The sequence below is a fragment of the Mesoplodon bidens genome, assembly GCF_964165515.1.
Source record: "Mesoplodon bidens genome assembly, chromosome: 7".
NCBI classification, from domain to species: Eukaryota; Metazoa; Chordata; class Mammalia; order Artiodactyla; family Ziphiidae; genus Mesoplodon; species Mesoplodon bidens.
Window position 1 is genome coordinate 58,044,722 of NC_138164.1, and position 17,822 is coordinate 58,062,543.

The 17,822-nt window shown below is 45.6% G+C and overlaps 2 protein-coding genes across 3 annotated transcripts; one reads left to right on the forward strand and one right to left on the reverse strand.

The window, feature by feature from the left end:
- Positions 1-2,711: 2,711 nt before the first annotated feature.
- TRIM68 (tripartite motif containing 68) lies at positions 2,712-12,852 on the forward strand. 2 transcript variants are annotated; one of them, XM_081240033.1, is made up of 7 exons: positions 2,712-3,097; positions 5,894-6,375; positions 7,957-8,052; positions 8,891-9,151; positions 9,619-9,641; positions 10,236-10,336; positions 10,529-12,852. In XM_081240033.1, the coding sequence occupies exons 2-7, from the start codon at positions 5,950-5,952 to the stop codon at positions 11,077-11,079; spliced, it is 1,458 nt and encodes a 485-aa protein (XP_081096159.1). In that variant the 5' UTR covers positions 2,712-3,097; positions 5,894-5,949; the 3' UTR covers positions 11,080-12,852. The 2 variants fall into 2 exon arrangements, with proteins under 2 accessions (XP_081096159.1, XP_081096158.1); XM_081240032.1 differs by lacking the exon at positions 2,712-3,097 and adding an exon at positions 3,106-3,219.
- Positions 12,853-16,330: 3,478 nt separating this feature from the next.
- LOC308620464 (olfactory receptor 52I1-like) lies at positions 16,331-17,611 on the reverse strand (the record flags this gene model as incomplete). Its single annotated transcript, XM_081240037.1, is given in 3 exon segments — positions 16,331-17,214; positions 17,217-17,285; positions 17,288-17,611. Coding segments are annotated over 3 exon segments (996 nt in total). The 5' UTR covers positions 17,331-17,611.
- Positions 17,612-17,822: the final 211 nt, after the last annotated feature.

Consider the following 17,822-nt stretch of genomic DNA (forward strand, 5'->3'; position numbering starts at 1 on the left):
AACTGGCCATATATGAATGGGTGTGCTTCTGGGCTTTTTTTTCTATTCGTTGGCCCAGTGGTACCCTGCACCAATATCACACTTTCATAATTACTATGATAACATGGAGAAATTATTTAAGAATTGTCTTAGCAAATAATCTGACTTGTCTTAGTGTGGGTGTCCCAGAAACAAACTGGAAACATGAATCTGAGTTCAAGTAGCTTATCTGGGAGGTGATCCCAGGATGAAATATTAAGAGTGTTGACAAGTGAGAAATGGAAGGAAAGGAAGTCAATAAAGTGTGTATTATCAAGCAGGTTATCACCATGGGAAGCTGGGACTCCATTCTCTGCCACTCCTCTCCCTTAGCACAGATAGAACTCATCCCACAGTTAGCCACACAACTTGTTGTCCTGGTCCATCTTGGATTCAGGCAGAGGGTTGGAATCTGTGGTTACCGTCATGGGCTATATCCAAGACAGAGCCTCACCTGGACACAGCTGTCTGCCTTTCACAGCAAACAAAGCACCCTGATGGAGGCCAGGAAGAAGAGCTGCTGTGCTTGTGCACTGGACTGATCTATCTTCAAAAGTGCTCTGTCCAGCTTTCTCCTCGGGAACACAAACCCCCTCCCCCAAGAATACTAAGGTGCCCTTTTGCCAGGGCCCTTGAGAGTCAATCATAGTTATGGACAAATTGCCAAGTTACAAATGAAAAAGATCTCCCCTTTAACTGCTTTAACTTCACAGAAGCTCCAGAGAAGTGCAATTGACCCTTGAACAACACAGGTTTGAATTGTGTGGGAACACTTATATGCAGATGTTTTTCAATAAATATATCAGAAAATGTTTTGGAGATTTGCAACAATTTGAAAAATCTCACAGATGAACCATGTAGCCTGGAAATATTGAAAAAATAAGAAAAAGTTAGGTATGTCATGAATGCATAAATTATATGTAGATACTAGTCTATCCTTACGTAGGCATAAGGTGAGTGATATTTAATATAAAATTAATGTGTTAATTTTCTTACTCTTTTACAACTTTGCTTTCAGAGAATTACATTATCATACAATATACCTGTCTCTCTCATAAATGGAGAAACTGTATATCAGCCTATCATCACATTTAAGTTGTTTTTTAAAAAATGAAAGTGTTTCCAATACTATATTATTAATATAACTGTAATACTGTATGCCATAAACATTTTATAATGATTCATTCATTAGTGTATAGGCTAGGCTATGGTGAAGCAATCATATCAATTATACTAGGCTACCACAAAGCAATCATATTGCTGCTTATTTGTTATCAATGCATGAATTATTATAACTACAAATATTAATTTCTTTTTCACATTATCTTTTCATTTTTTATGTCTAGTGTTAATAATATCTATAACATCTACAGTGTTTTGTATAAGACAATATTGATGTATGTACTGATAGACTGATGATTCATCTTGTAAACAGGATAGACTGATGATTCATCTTGTAAACAGAAGATGTAAAGTTATGATGTTGATATAGTACAGTACAGTAAATGCATTTTCTCTTTCTTATAATTTTCTTACTAACATTTTTTCTCTAGTTTACTTTATTATAAGCATATAATACAAACAAAATATGTATTAATCGACTGTTTTATGTTATTGGTAAGACTTCAGGCCAACTGTAGGCTACTAGCAGTTAAGGTTTGGGGGAGTCAAAAGTTATACGCATATTTTTGACTGTACAGTTGGCCCTTGCAATATTTAAGGGCCCACTGTACAACTAACTTGATTTTGAGCTCCTTAAACAGTCTGTGGCCTATGGTTGTAATTCCAGCACCCAGCACAAAGTGCAAAAAGTGAATGCTCAATAAATGTTTCAAGTGGCTTGTTCTGATTAATCCATTTACTACTCTGTTAGGCAGCCATGCCTACAGATCCAGGTGAGACACAGGGTACACCTCAGACCTCAGCTACCTCTTTTCTTCTTGTTTTGTTCAAGGTCCCATTTGTTTCAGGAATTTTCTGGGCCTCACCCTTCAGAATTTCAACCATGGCCTGAGCCCTGACATTGGCATGAAGAGCCAAAGAGTATCAGTCCCAGCAAGAAAATCATTTGGAACTGGGCTTCAGTTGGAGGATTTCCTGGTTATTTTCCGCACAGGAAGGATGTGCCTTTATTTGCTTATTCAGTAAACACTGAAGTATCAGGAATAGGACAAGGTGCAGGGACTACAAAGAAAAACCGAAATCACTGCCTTAAGTAGCACTTTGTGTGTGCACATGTCTGTGTGTTTAGGCGAGGGATGAACACCGCTCGTTTAAAATTTTTTTCCAATTTGTATAGCAGTTTCAGACGAGGAATTCCACTTCTCCTCCGCCAGTTCCCACCATCTGCTTCTAACTCTAAAGGGGGTGTGTGGCAATAGTGATGAGAGACTGCCTGCTGAAGTACTGAAGGATAAGAGCTAGCCAAGAAAACCCAGGGTTTTTTATGAGAAACCACCATCTGCAGCCTGGAGCCAGGAGAGGTCGCTCATCTTGCAGGAAAGTCCAGAGTCCACTGCATTATCAGTGCCCAGCCCTACACTAAATTGGGTCTCAGAATCAGACATGGCTGATCTCATAGGCTGCTGAGTTTAACGTGGAAAACAGGCAAAGGAACAGCATTAGGTCCGGGGCTACCACCCGGAAGGAACAAGGTTCGCCCTGAAGAGCCACCAGTCATCCAGAGCGGAAGCGTGAGACGCAAGGGGTTCTTTGAGCCGAGGGCCAGCTAGGCCTCTGCTACTGCATGGCCCGAGCGGCCTCATCCAAGGGCCTCACCCCTTCGACCCGTCCTCGACTGACTCCTGGGCCCTTTTACAGTTTAAAGGGCTCTAGGTGGGGGAAGAGGCCAGAAAAACCGAAAAAAAAAGAAAATACGCCGTCAGGCCAAGAGGTGAGCGGGGCCCTGTCCCCTCCTCCGATTGGCTAGGGTTGTCCTGTTCCCTGTCTGTGATTGGCTGCTCCCACAAAGATGCCGCCGGCGAGCTCATTGGCTCCGGCCCTGTGGGCGGGGCGTCGGAATCCTGCAGGAGAAGCCAAGGAGCTGGGTGCTGCTGAGGCCTTGGTCTCCGAGCCGGCGGTAAGTGCCGGGCTGGCTGGGCCAGCCGCTTCGGATGTGGCGGACACTCGGCCGTGGGAGCCAAGCGGGCGTCTCCACTTTCGGTTTCAGCCTCGGGGCGCTACTCCCGGCTGAGAAGGGAGGTGGGTAGACAGTTGTGCCTCTTCAGAGGTCCTGCAGGCCGTCAGCCTTACTCTGCCGCCACCCGCCCGGGACCCTCGGGCCCTGCCCGGCGTCCTGCGGCCCGGAGGTTACCCTCCCCCTCTCTCCTCCCGAACCCCGGAGGTCACCGCCTCCTCACTTCCCACTTTGGCCCCTCCTCTCGAGTCTCTTCCCGGCTTCGCCCTCCCGCCCCCCACCCCGCCCGCAAATGTCTTTCCTAGAAGGCTTCCCACTCTGTCAAATGCACGGTTGAAGCAATTAAATGTTTAATAATTAAAGTTTTGTTAAAGTAATCTGTGTATCATGAAAACAAAACAATAAGGCAATAGGTGCCCGCCCCTAAATCCTTTTTTGCAGAGACCACCACATTTAACTTTTTCATGTTTAGAGCTTTTTATGACCCTACTAAATCTAAATAATGTGCTTCCATCGCATTTCTTGATTTATCATTTTGATATTTCTTTACCTCACTTCCCTTCTCCACCATCTTCTCAATTTTCAGCAGCTATTTTCAATTCTTTGTTAATCTCTGTAGCTTTAAATCATAGATATCAGCCTCTGTTGTGTTAGCCTTAGGTAGTAGTTCTTGGGGCCCCTCCGTGGTAGATGAGGATATTGACATTTCTTCCACATCCAACCTACTATCAGCTAGACCTTAACATTTACATTTAATACTCATGTATTCAAAAATATTTGAGCACTGTTTCTGGCCTTAGGGATATGGTCGTGAACAAAACAGAGTATGTCAGTATCCTCATGAAACCTCTACTATGGGAAGTAAGACAATAAACACATATGTGTCAAATGACTTTAAGAGCAGGAATTTGGGGCTTCCCTGGTGGCGCAGTGGTTGAGAGTCCGCCTGCCGATGCAGGGGACACGGGTTCGTGCCCCAGTCCGGGAAGATCCCACATGTCGCGGAGCAGCTGGGCCCGTGAGCCATGGCCGCTGAGCCTGCGTGTCTGGAGCCTGTGCTCTGCAACGGGAGAGGCCACAACAGTGAGAGGCCCGCGTACCGCAAAAAAAAAAAAAAAAAAAAAAAAAAGAGCAGGAATTTGGAGGTGTCATTTCAAGCTGGGAGGACAGCAGGAATCCAAGTGGGTGGAATGAATGGACATGGGGTCTGCGAGAAAATGTGGAAGTTCCTCCTTTTGCTTGACTGGGCTGTTTCAGGGTGAAGAGAGAGCTTCTTGTTGGACTGAGGGCTGGGGAACCAGGATAGGCTCTTCAGTGAGTTAGTGATTTAGTAAAACAAGGTTTTAAGATATTGGTCCTACAGTTTGGTAGTGACAGTGGGAGGAGGAAAAGCAAGAGACAGGGAGGCCAGTGAGAGGGCAGGACCTGCTGATGTCCTGTAACAGACAGTTCTGCAAAATCTAGTTACTGCCTCACTTCCTTCAGGAAACCTCACTGGACTACCATTAAACCACAGTGATTTCTCTCTCCTCTTGAATTTTTATTATACCTTGAAGCTGGAGAGGTTAAGTACTTTGCCCAAGATAGAATGGCAGAGCCCAGGACCAAGCATCTGTTAAATGAGGGGAGAGTAGAATAATGGTTTCTACTTAGGGTTTTGAAATACATTGAGCCAATCCATGTAAAATGCTCAGAAGAGTGCCTGGCGTATAGTGTACTCAAGGAGTGCTCGCTTTTATTATTAATGTATAATATGCTCTCAGCTCCCTAACTTAATTTTAAAAGCATTTTGGGTTTAAGAACTGTTTTCTGTGTCTAGCTCATTTATTCCTTCAGCAAATATTTATTCAGCAATAACTGCATGACAGGCACTTTTTAGGTCCTAAGGATACAATGATGACTAAGACCATCAGGGCTTTTCCCTTTATAGACTTACTGGTAACACAAACTTGCACGGTGAACAAATAAACATTGTCAACTGTACCAAGAACCTGCCATTGGTCATTCAAGTTCTGTGCCCACATATGGCCCTAGGAGAAATCTCAGGTTTCTTGCTGGAGTAGTGAATTCATCAATATGGGTTTAATTATCATCAGATGACCTTTGTTTTTATAGTCCAAGGGCTGTTTTTCCATATCTGCTTCTAATGTATCACTGAGGAGAGTGTCTTGGCATCTTAGCGGATGTTAGTGCTGGAGAAGTGGGCAGAGGTTTACAGGAGGTGGGGAAAGTTGCTGGTTCTCTTATACCTTACACTTCATTGTGCAACACAAGAAAACAAATTGAGCATATAGGCCATGGGCTTCTGGCATATTCCCTTTTCTGTACCTTGATGTACATAAATATACATAGAAACATCCTAGAGAGTGAGGAAGGTGGGTATTTCTGGCCTTATTTTGGATAGTGAAACCACACGAAGTTCAAGAGAAACAGTGCTGAGAGCATGATGGAGGTGGAGTGAGAATGGGCTGGCGAGCGAACCCAGAGGAGGGTCAGAGATGACCAAGTGAATGGAAACTGAGAATTCCCAGCATCCCAACACTCAGGCATCCCCAGATGTCCCTTCTGTGGCGTGAGAAACATGACCCAGTGGATTCAGTTGGGAGGCCAGAGCTTATTAAACAGGGTTCATGAAGGATCCAAAAGAGGAAGTTATTTTTTTCAGTCACTACTTATCCCTTTTACCTATCCCTCTTCTGCTCTTCTTTCCCTTATTTGGGTTTCTTTCCTTCTTCTCAGCCTTCAGTGGCTCCGCCTGGTTTTATTCATGTTCTGAGGAGGGTGTGACAGGAGCCATGGATCCCGCAGCATTGGTGGAAGCCGTTGTAGAAGAAGTGGCCTGTCCCATCTGCATGACCTTCCTGAAAGAGCCCGTGAGCATCGACTGTGGCCACAGCTTCTGCCACAACTGTCTCTCTGGACTCTGGGAGGTCCCAGGAGAATCCCAGAACTGGGGTTACTCATGTCCCCTCTGCCGGGCTCCCGTCCAGCCAAGGAACCTGCGGCCTAATTGGCAGCTGGCCAATGTTGTAGAAAAAGTCCGACGGCTAGGGCTGCATCCAGGAATGGGGCTGAAGGGTGACGTGTGCGAGACCCACGAGGAGCAGCTAAAGATGTTCTGCAAAGAGGATGGCCTGATCGTGTGCGAGGCCTGTGGCCGGTCCCCCGAGCACGAGGCCCACAGTGTCGTTCCCATGGAGGATGTCGCCTGGGATTATAAGGTGGGAGATGAAGGCCAGCTCCCCCCAGTCTCTCCCCTGCCCTTCACTTGGCTATCTCTAGATCAAGAACTTGACCGGGGGCCCCAGAGACAAAATGAGAGCTGATTCCTTTGGCTTCTCGCACCCCCAGATCCCGGGGACCTGATACAGTGAGCTGTACCTCTCCTTACATTTGTGACCTCCTTTGACTTCCTTCTTTCCCACTTCCACACCTCACCCCAGTCCCAGCAGGTTTAATGCCTAACCCAAACTTGCTTTCCTTACTAAAAATTTGAGGGAGACCGTTTTGGTCTAGCTGGAGTTCTGGGTGCCTTGGATGAGGTGGTCAAGGCTGTACCTATCAGAACATGCAAACTCTTCCTAGCAATGCCACAGATAATCATTGAACATCAGGTGAGTCACTTTAAACTCCTCATTTTATAGACAAAACAAAGGCTTAGAAATTTGAGATCATGATTATTGGTTTTAGAGCTAGAAGGGACCATGGCTGAGTCATTTAGGATTGAGTGAGATTGTCTAATCTAATGTCGTAGGGTCCCTTCTGACTTAAGTTAGTTAAAGGAAGATCAAAGGCCTTCTTACTCTTCAGCCACTGTTCTTTCTCTTCTCCTTACCTTCTATTTATTGGGGGCGATAGGGGAAGCCATCTCTGACACCCACTGCTCCTTTTTTATAGCTATCCTATCAACTTCTAACTTCTTATATTTTCCTTAGATGTCCATGCTGACATATCTTTATTGGAATCATTATCCCAATATTCTCTTTCTTGAGATTAGAAGGTAAAATTGTAAGGTAAAATTGTAAGATGAATCCCCTGAATTAGCTGTTTTTCTATGCAAAAAGAATTTCTGAAAAATTAAAAGTATTTATTTATTTTGTTTTGCCAGTATTAGAATAGGGAGGCCGTATACCATAGGCATAAGAGTTAAAGAGCTGGGTTAAATCCCAGCCCAACCATTTACTAGCTGAATGACTTTGTGTAGGTCACTCTCTAAGCCTCAGTTTTGTTGGTACATTTTTAATAAAATGATCAATATTATGAGATTACTTTATGTTTCCCAGTAGTCATCTCTTGCATTAGAGTCTAGGATGGTGCTTCTTACCTTTAGGGTGCATATGAACCACACAAGGGTCTTGCTAAAATTCAGGAGGTCTGGGGTGAAGCCCAAGATCCTGCATTGCTAACAAGCTCCCAGGTGATGTTGATGCTGCTGACACACGTGGACCACACTTAGAGTAACAAGGTTTAGGAGGCTGTAGGATAACAAAGCAGATAAGGATAAAAAGAGACATGGATAGGAAAGTCCAAGATAGTTTTTTGGCCAGGTTGGAAATGGACCTTTTCTTCTGCTTTACAGAAACTTAGAGACTGTGGGAGTTGAAATGATTCTCAGATAGAGAGACCTTGGATGTAATCTGGGCAGGAATCTGCTCCCTCTGTGGTGTTCCCTTTTCTCCCAGCATGCATTCTGGCCCACCCCCTGAGGGATGCTTGTTTTCCCATCACCTACCAATGCTAGGAAGCCTGGCTATCCACCCAGGCTGCCCGAGGTGTCCTCATGAGGTTTTTGTCTCTTTCAGTGGAAACTTCATGAGGCTTTAGAACATCTGAGGAAAGAGCAAGAAGAGGCCTGGAAGCTGGAAGTTGGTGAGAGGAAACGAACTGCCAACTGGAAGGCAAGTTGCCCCCTGGGGAAAGGAGTCTGTGTGGTCCCTGTGTTGTCCCAAAGCTGGCCCATGGTACCTTCCTCATCTCTGTGAGGCAGAATGTGGGGTTTGAAGTCAGAGAGCCTGGGGTCCTCATGCCAGCTTTCTCTACCAGGTGTGTGGCCTTCAGCTGGCCTTGGGACCACTGACTTCCAGTTTCTTGAATGTGATGTAGAGATAACTTCTGGGCTCTCCTCATATGTGAGAAAGGAAAAGTGCACACCTCATATATGCTTTAGCTCACAGAGGTATGACTTATATAATGCTTAGTAAAGCATAGTTTCTGTTTCTCTTTCCTCAGCTAAAGCATATTTACTAAAAGTTAAGTTATTAAAATATTGGAAAATCACTTCAGAAATAAACTCAAGGCCCATAACTATCAAACTATCAGAACTTGTGATCGATGGAAGGTAACATTGAATCAGTCTAAAACAGCATATTGAAGTGATACAATACCAGTAAGAAGCAAAATCATCTAACAGTGTAGATGTTACACTGCCTGGTCATTATTCTGAAAATAGAATATATTATTCTGAAAATGGAAAATAGTCTGGAATATATAGTACAAAGGTAATATCCTGGGCCCTACTGGGGTCAACAAGAGTAATAGGGACTGAAGAGCATGTACTGGAGCTGTGGGAACAGGAAGTTAGGAAAAATCGTATCCTTTATCCTCTACAGTGCCTGGCACACAGTTGGTACCAGAACATCCCAGAGTGCGTGTGTGTGAGCACATACCAGCGTCCTCAATCCTGGGTGGCCCTTACACGACCAGTATCCGTGCTGATTTCTGATCTTGGCTCTACAGATACAGGTGGAAACCCGAAAGCAGAGCATCATATGGGAGTTTGAGAAATACCGGCGATTACTAAAGAAAAAACAGCCACCAGGTCGGCGGCTGGAAGTAGAGGCCGCCGCCGCTCTGGCCAGCCTGGAGCAGGAGGAAGGGGAGACCACGCAGAAACTGGGGGTGAGTCACAACGCACTCATCCAGCAGAGCCGGGTCCTGTGGAGGATGATCGCAGAGCTGGAAGAAAGGTCTCAGAGGCCTGTCCGCTGGATGCTGCAGGTGAGGAGCAGGCTTTCCTGGGAAGTCTGAGCAAGAGCTGAGGATAGCCTGGGACTGTAGGAGAGGGGGGTACCTAGTCCTCAGTGGGATCTGTCAGCGCTCGGCCTAGCAGACATGGATTCCGTTTACCTGCTGCCAATGCCGGCTGTTCCCCTACCCCTGGTTGGGTGGATGACCTCGTGGCCTCCTAGATGGACATTGTCTAGGCGGCCCTCACATCATACCTGTCCCTCCCTCTGGCCAGAGAGTTGAGGTGGAGCCCGAAGTTGGCCAGTGCAGCCAGGGCTCAGCCTGCCCTGCCTGCCTCCTGTAGGCTTCTCCCCCGCTCCCTCTGCACGCCTTCTCTCCAGCTTTGCTCTCTGCCTTCCCCTTCTCTCGGAGAAACTCCCTCCTACAGCTCTGTGTCTGTCTGGTCCCTCCAAGGAAAGGGGCATACTCACGTGCTGCATATCTTTTTCTCCTTCTAGGGTATTCAGGAAGTCTTAAACAGGTATGTTTCCATCTCTGGAGCCCCTCGACAGCCCTGTAAGAGAAAGTGGGGCCTGGCCAGAGCCAGAAGTGGGGAAGGAACGTAGACCAAGTACCTACAGGAAAGTGGGTGCTGGTCTGTAATCTTCTCCCCCTTCCATTGTATTGGCTAAGGAAGCTTTCAACATCTTTCTCTTTTCTTCTTTGTGCTTGGCCAAATTCATTTCAAGCATTACCAGTAAGAGTTTCAGGTAAAGCTATAAAATGTATGGTTTCAAGTAGATGGCCCAAGGAGGGGAGAAGACTGCAGCTGTCTCCAGTAGCATCGGTGCTCTGAGTCTGCATATGGGCCCTTCTCCTCTGGAGTACACCTCTTCCTCTCCCAATGTCAGATTCACACCTAACCCTTCCATGGCCTAGGTATGTGAATATTCTCTCTGTGCCACAAGCCGTTCAGCTCAGTCAAATAATCATCACATCTCTGCTCCACCTGGTATTGCTGGGGAGGGGCACCTCGCTGACTCTGTCCCTGGCCAAGCCCCCTTCCCTGTACTAAGGGAAGGCCCATGTGGCAGAGCCAGGACTTCTGGCCCCAAGGCCTACCCCTCTCTACCAGGAGCAAGTCTTGGAGCCTGCAGAGACCAGAACCAGTCTCGCTGGAGCTGAAGACGGACTGCCGTGTGCTGGGGCTCAGAGAAATCCTGAAGACGTATGCAGGTAATGAATGCTCGTCGGGATTGCGATGAGCGGGGGGCGGGACCCCTCCCGGAGGAATGAAATGGCTCAGTGCCCTCTGGATGCCCATCGCCCACCCGTCACTGAGGAAGTCGCTGGCTGTGTCTATCACAGAGACCTCGCCCAGGCCCCCTCGCTCTGTGTCAGGGTACCAACCAGGATCTTTTTCCTTAGCGGATGTGCGGCTGGATCCAGACACCGCTTATTCTCGCCTCATCGTGTCTGAAGACAGAAAATGCGTGCGCTATGGAGACACCAAGCAGAAGCTGCCCGACAATCCTGAGAGATTTTACCGCTACAATATCGTCCTGGGCAGTCAGTGCATCTCCTCGGGTCGGCACTACTGGGAGGTGGAGGTGGGAGACAGGTCTGAATGGGGCCTGGGAGTGTGTAAGGAAAATGTAGACCGGAAGGAGGTGGTCTATTTATCCCCCCACTACGGATTCTGGGTGATCAGGCTGAGGAAGGGCGATGAGTACCGGGCAGGCACCGACGAATACCCACTCCTGTCCTTGCCCGTCCCTCCCCGCCGGGTGGGAGTCTTCCTGGATTACGAGGCCCATGATATCTCCTTCTACAACGTGACTGACAGTGGCTCCCACATTTTCACTTTCCCCCACTATCCCTTCCCTGGGCGCCTCCTGCCCTACTTCAGTCCTTGCTACAGCATCGGAGCCAACAACACCGCTCCCCTGGCCATCTGCTCCCTGGACGGGGACGACTAAGAGAGCCACCATTTTAGCCAGAGGCCTTGGAATGTCGCCTGGCCCGCAGGGGTCTTGGAGGACCCTGCCCCTGATGAGGGTCCCCTGGAACTGAGCTGAGCCTGGAGCCCAGGGATTCCTCTGCCTGACCCAGTGGTCTGTCGCTACTGGGCCAGTCTCCCTCTAAACCACTCATGTTAAAAAGCTGAGGCTCAGCAAAAGGAGCATCGCACCCCCGCGGGAAGTATGACAAGGCTTTTGGTGAGGATCACAGCGGTTCTAAGGACCAGGATAGTGCTTTCTGCAGGTCACACCCCTCTTCCCCGTCCCTGTCAGTGCCATAATCAGTGAGGATGATGAATTAGATCCGATCTTCAGGAAACCCATTGGGTCAGGTTTACCAACAAGCCAGAAGAATACTGTCCATGTCCAGAGCTGGTTGCTGTGCTGGTAGCAGCAGGAGGATGCTTCACCTAAGGTGCACTGCCTCTGAGCACCCATATTTCACCCCAGCTCTCTGACCTCCCAGCTAGAGAAATGCATCACCAATTGCCCAGACCGCCCCAGTGGCCATCCCCTCTCTGAGCACAAGCTGGGCAAGTCACTAATCTCAGACTCTAAGGAGACCTGTGTCCTGGTCCTGCCCTTTTCTCTAAATGTCAGAATCGGAAAACCTATTTTCACTTCATGGATAAAGAGACCGAAATGGCCTTAGTGCAGCCAGTTATTTCTCACAAAGCTGATGGAAAGAAGAGTGCATAGATTATGAAGTATTTCTCACATTCAAATGAAACCAAACTGACAAACTCACTTCTCAGGTCACATGTCTGCATATCATTCATTACATTCAGGTCTGAAACACCCCAATGTTTGAAAGATTTTAAGTGTCCTCAATGGGAAAATGGGTATAGTAACTGCATACTCTCCTACCTCGCAGGATCGTTGTGAAGATCTCAGATCCATCCCGTACTTTTGTTCCTTTCTCAGGGACAGGGAAGGCAAGCCATGGATTTTGCCTGTGGTGGCAACCTTCCCATCTCACCTTTTTACAGCATCTTTGCAGCACTGCCTTAGCTTCTTAGGGCCTCTCCTGACAGTCCTGTCCTTTTAGACCAAAAGATACCCATGCCCTGGCCAACTCTGGGCCACAGTAATATATTGAGCGTCTATTATATGTGTTTGTCTTTGGGTTAGAACAGGGACTGTGACATTAGGGTAGAGAATGGAAATAATACAAAGACAAATGTAAAATAAATGCACTGAAAGGAAGGCTCACCCACAAGCTCGTTGGGCTAAAGTTTGGATCTTTGTCACCAAGGGAATCTTCATGGTTCTGGTAAATATTCTGCCTTTCTCTTCCCTAAATCTGTGACAGAAGGAATAAAGCAGGAGGGAAGTGTGGGGAGGAAGAATAGGACTAGGCACAAAAAGCCATATATGATAATGAAAGGGAATTAAGACTGTATATCTGGGCTGTTGGCCCTTTAGAGTGATTGTTGTGTGTGACAAAAATAATTCATTACAGGTCTTAAAAGTGTGATGTGGGAATGATTGTGCTGGAAACAAACTGTAAAGCAAGCATATGAGAACTATGGGTTTTGCCTGTTGTGAGGGGCTACAATATATACATTATGTATTGTCACCGTGATGCTGTGTAACACAACCTCTGATGTAGTTTAAGCTGGAAAGTAGTGACTGTTGAGTTAGGATTGGGCAGCAAAGTAGATACTAGGTTAGGTACAGGCAGAAGCAAAATCATTCCTGTAATAAAGAATAGCAAAAATTGTCTTTCTACCTTAATTGTATTGGTTGTTCACATATGAAGGAGGTGAAACAGGCCAAAGTGGAGAGAGAAACTCATTCCTCCCACCATGCTTCCAAGTTGCTCCTTGAGCATTAGCAGCAGAAGGGGAGAACTTGCTCTCACCCACCTGGAGGGGAATGAACTGGTAAGTCACAGACCTGGTCTTGGCAAAGGGTTGAACAGACCTACATTAGAGGGACCATATATCTTTGTGTGTGTAGGGGGGGCGGGGCAGGGGGACTCCCTGGGGAAGTGTGTATAGACTTGAGAAATAGATCTTTAGGAAGTGCTTCCAGCTATGTCCATGGAAACGTAACAGAGAGTCTAAGGACTGAATCAGTGTTGTTCTTTTCTGTGGTTTTATTAGGCCAAATCTTGGAAGGTTCCTAGAAAAAGAATTATTAGGTGATAAATTCATTCAAACCTAGAATGAATTAAGGAGTGGAATGGCATTATTTGTAATGTGCTCTTTGGGTTTTTTTTAAATTTGTTTTTGTTTTTACATTTATAAGCTGATTTGGGTGCTGTGGTTACTTGTTAAAAGAATTACAAGGTTAAATATATTATGTGTTATCATAAAGTCTGATTTTTAAGACCAGGCAAAAAGATAAAAGGTCTTAAGTGTATGAAAATCCTTTTTTCTAGGGTAGTTGCTTACACTTCCTTTCTAAGAACAAGAACCTTATTTGTCTGCTTCACCATTGTAGCCCCAGTCTAGCATTGTGTGTGTATATGTGTGTGTGCCTAAATATTTAAGTGAGGGAACTTTTCATTCATATGCCTAGAATCAAAACGAAGATAAGATCTTCTTGCCTCATAGGGGTATGAAAGACTGGATGTTATTTAATTACAGTCCTGTTCAAAAACTGATTTGAGGGCTTCCCTGGTGGTGCAGTGGTTGAGAGTCTGCCTGCCGATGCAGGGGACGCGGGTTCGTGCCCCGGTCCGGGAGGATCCCCCATGCCGCGGAGCAGCTAGGCCCGTGAGCCATGGCCGCTGATCCTGGGCGTCCGGAGCCTGTGCTCCTCAACGGGAGAGGCCACAACAGTGAGAGGCCCGCGTACCGCAAAAAAAAAAAAAAAAAGATTTGATGGCTAATTACGAAAGTGGTCCTGAAGGGGACAAGGCAGGTAGCCATGTGGAGGGCAGAGTGCCTGCACCGCTCCCTGGAATGCCTAGGGTTGTACCTCCAACTTGGTGTGATAATTCACTACAAGGCAGGGGTGAACTTTGCCCATCCTTGTTTTGCTGGCAGAGAAACCAAGGGGTGTAATGCCTGAGCCTTGAGGGGAAAGGTTATTCAAAGGGTAAAATGCTTGGCTCCTGCGAAAGGTGGAGACAGCGGGCAAACCTTGGGGTAGCAACTCCCCACAGGAAATCCAATCTCTCTTTTTTTCCAAGCAGGATTGGCTGTAATCTCTTAAGAATCCTAACACTGAGAGTCTACTGTTGCTCCCAGGCTCTAGTTAAATGAACACACGTTGCTTCACGTGCTAGGGCAGGGGTTGTATCTGAATATATTGGGAGAAGCACAGGTTTTTCTGTTTGGGGCAGCCATGGCAGAGAACCAGTCCATTTTGGGAAATATGAAGTTCAATATTTGAGTACCAACGGTGGGTCTCAGCTAGTTTCAGTGAGTACTGGCGTGAATGAAACACAAAGCTGGCAGGGCAGGCTTCTGATTGAAATGCCAAAAAGAAATTTCTGGTTTGAATGCAGGCTGGACTATCCCTTTGTCACTTTCCATCAGATGCTTTAATGTGTCTAATAACTTGTTGATTAAATGGGCATAGCCAAATCATTGGGTTGCTTGTAGAGAAAGAATAGTGTGACTAAATGGAAATCTTATCAAATATGCTTAACCATCTCACGGTCTTGATTTGGTTTTATGTTATGGGGTTGCGAGGGAAGGAGTTTCTTTTTTCTACTCTTTGGGAACTCAGTGCATCGTTATCTGATTTTGAGAGGTTGATTCCTACTTCTCTGATATTCAGAAATAGAATACATTCTAGGTAGGTAAATATCAATATTAGCAAAGAGTATGGATGCTAAGTTGTTAAGCATGAGATCCCTCTGGAACAGTTACTACATGAATGCTGATCTACGCAGGAATACAGTTTCAGTAGTGCCTAGGGCTACCCTTTAAAATTATGTAATTAGAAATTTACTGGGTATATTTTTAAAGTATATACAGTAATTCAGGTATTGTTTTATGTGCTTTCCATTCATTATTTTATCTTCAATACCCTCTATGAATCAGTGTTGTTTCCTCATCAGTAGAAAGGAGATATTAAGACTCAAATACAATAACTTGCCATCAACACTTACTGGGAAATTATCTTAAGATTTTCAAATATACCAGGGTCAAATATATGTATCTCTTACATATGAAATCTCTTTCTTTTAACATACACTGATTATTCAGTTTAAGACTTTCTGAAAGGGGAAAAATAAAAACAAAAACCAATGAATTATCTGATGACCTGGAAAGAGTGGTGATATTTCAACTTCATTATTATTTTTGTTCTCTATTAACCTTTTTATCCCAGAGCATACCTCCTTAGAGATGTCCAAAAGAAGAAAGTCCTGTGTTATATTTGATCCCTCTATTTTGTATCTTATAGTTAAGTTACACAAGCAGGACTAAGAAGCAAAGAGATAGATGTCAAAACCAAACTCATGTTGCTTTAGCTTCTGTTGCTTAGAAACAAAAAGCTGGTGATTAGTATACTGATTACAACTAGCTTAACAATAGTGGGAATATTAAAAGGCTATAGAGGTATACCTTATAGAACTTAATAACAGGGATGTACCTAGGTGTTCAAAATTAATTGGAACCAGAGAACCAGAGACTCAGTTTCTTCATCCCATTTTGCTAATCTGTTTCTCTTGCTGTGGAACAGATTTCTCTTTCCAAGTTCGTGTGTTGGAAAATGGCCACCACCGGTGACCCCAAGTTTGTATCTCCTCAGATAAACTGGGATCCATTTTGACTGGAGACAGACTCTGGTCCAGGTGTGAGCACATGACCCAAGTTGAGTGGATTCATCAATGGGCCAGAGGTCAGGGTCACATATATTAACAGTTGCTTCCATATAATAACATAAGGAGATGAACAGTTGTGAGAAAATCAGTCAGGTGTAGGGGTACCTAACAGTTGGTTTCTTCTGCAGAGGAACTGGTAGGATACTAAGTTGGAAATGTAGGTCAGGAAGGGAAAATCCCAGATCTGTATTCTCTTCCCAAACTTACCTCTGATTCAGATACTAGTTAATTGAAACCATAAAACGCATTGTCAGAAAATTATTTCATTTATATCCTTGCTAAAAATTGAAAAGTTAGGCAAAGTTACACTTCACAACTTCATCTTAGAACTTCTGTGGTACCAGGTGAACCAAACCAGCTCCATAGACCTCTCAGCATCTTTGAACTTGGCTGGAATGCTCAAGGCCTGAACAGACTTTGTGTTCATGAACCCAGTTTGGAGTGGTTAAAGAGACAGTGCGTCATCAAGCTCCGTGTTCGCTCCCTTATTTGTTTGGTTCTCAGGCCATAGATGATGGGGTTTAAGGTTGGTGGGATGATCAGGTACAAGTCAGCTAACAGCACCTGGATGTGCAAAGGCACTATGTCCTTCCCCAGCCAGGCCACATAGATGGATGCCATCCCAGGTAGGTGGTACAGAGCCATAACCCCGACGTGGGAGCCGCATGTACTTAATGCTTTCAACTGAGCATTCTTTGCGGAGAGACCAAATACTGCCTGAAGAATCAAGTTATAGGAGGCATCAATAAAGGCCACATCAGAACCCACAGTAATGGAGGTTCTGTGGGTTTTCACAGTAATGGAGGAACCAATGAAGCTGTAGAGACTACTGGGCATGGGGTCGGCATATGCCAACTTGGCCACAGCTATGTGCCCACAGTAGGAATGGAGAACCACATTGGAGCCACAGAAAGGCAGATGACGCATCATCCAACTCAGTGGTGTCATGAATATGATAGCTCTGATAGTGATGATCACACTCATTCCCAGTATCACTTGAGGTGTGAGAATTCTCTTGTAGTGTAGGGGCTTACAGATGGCCACATAGCAGTCAACAGCCATGGCCAGTAGCAGCCCTGTCTCCACAGCTGTGGCTGCATGGACAAAATACAGCTGAGTGAAACAAGCATTGAAGCTGATGAAGCTGTCTCCTAAGGAGAAAATGCTCACCATCTTGGGCACTACCAAGGAGGCCATAACAATGTCCACAGCAGCCAGAATATACAGGGAGCAGTACATGGGCTCTTGTAGAGTGGAATCCATCCAAATTACAGTCACTATGAGGGTGTTTTCTAACAGGGCTATGTATACATGATGCTCAGTGAGATAACCAGCCAAAGATGTGAAGATTGCAAACCTGGAATACCCACCAGGACGAGGTGACAGGGGGTTCCATTGTATGGTTGTAGGGTGGCCCCAGCATCACAGATGAGACTGCTTTCCTGTTAATATATAAAATGATGTAAAAGGATGCAATCCTGTAAGACTTGTTCCCAGTTATGGTGTTAGGAGAGCCTGATGGTATTCTCAACTCAGTGGACCACAGGATTAAGGAACTGACATCTGACAAAGTTTTCCTGCTCCACCTTCCATCCTCCTCAGTACTGTGCCTTACTAACTTCTGTTCATCGTTCAAATATCATGAGTTACGTCCTTCAGGAAGTCTTCTCTGCCTCCTGCCCCATCCCCTGCGGAAACTAAATTAGGTACCTTCAGAGCTTTTATGGACTCTCATCCATGCTGACCTCTGAGGGACCTAAATTGACAATTCCAATACTCTACCTGTGACTTTATTGTATTCAATCATGTGTCTTGTTCATGGCCTTATACCTTATACCAAGTGTGTGCACCCATAGCTGTGGTGCACAAGTCCATTAAAAGAAGATATGTGTACTCATTATAGCAAACAGTTGAA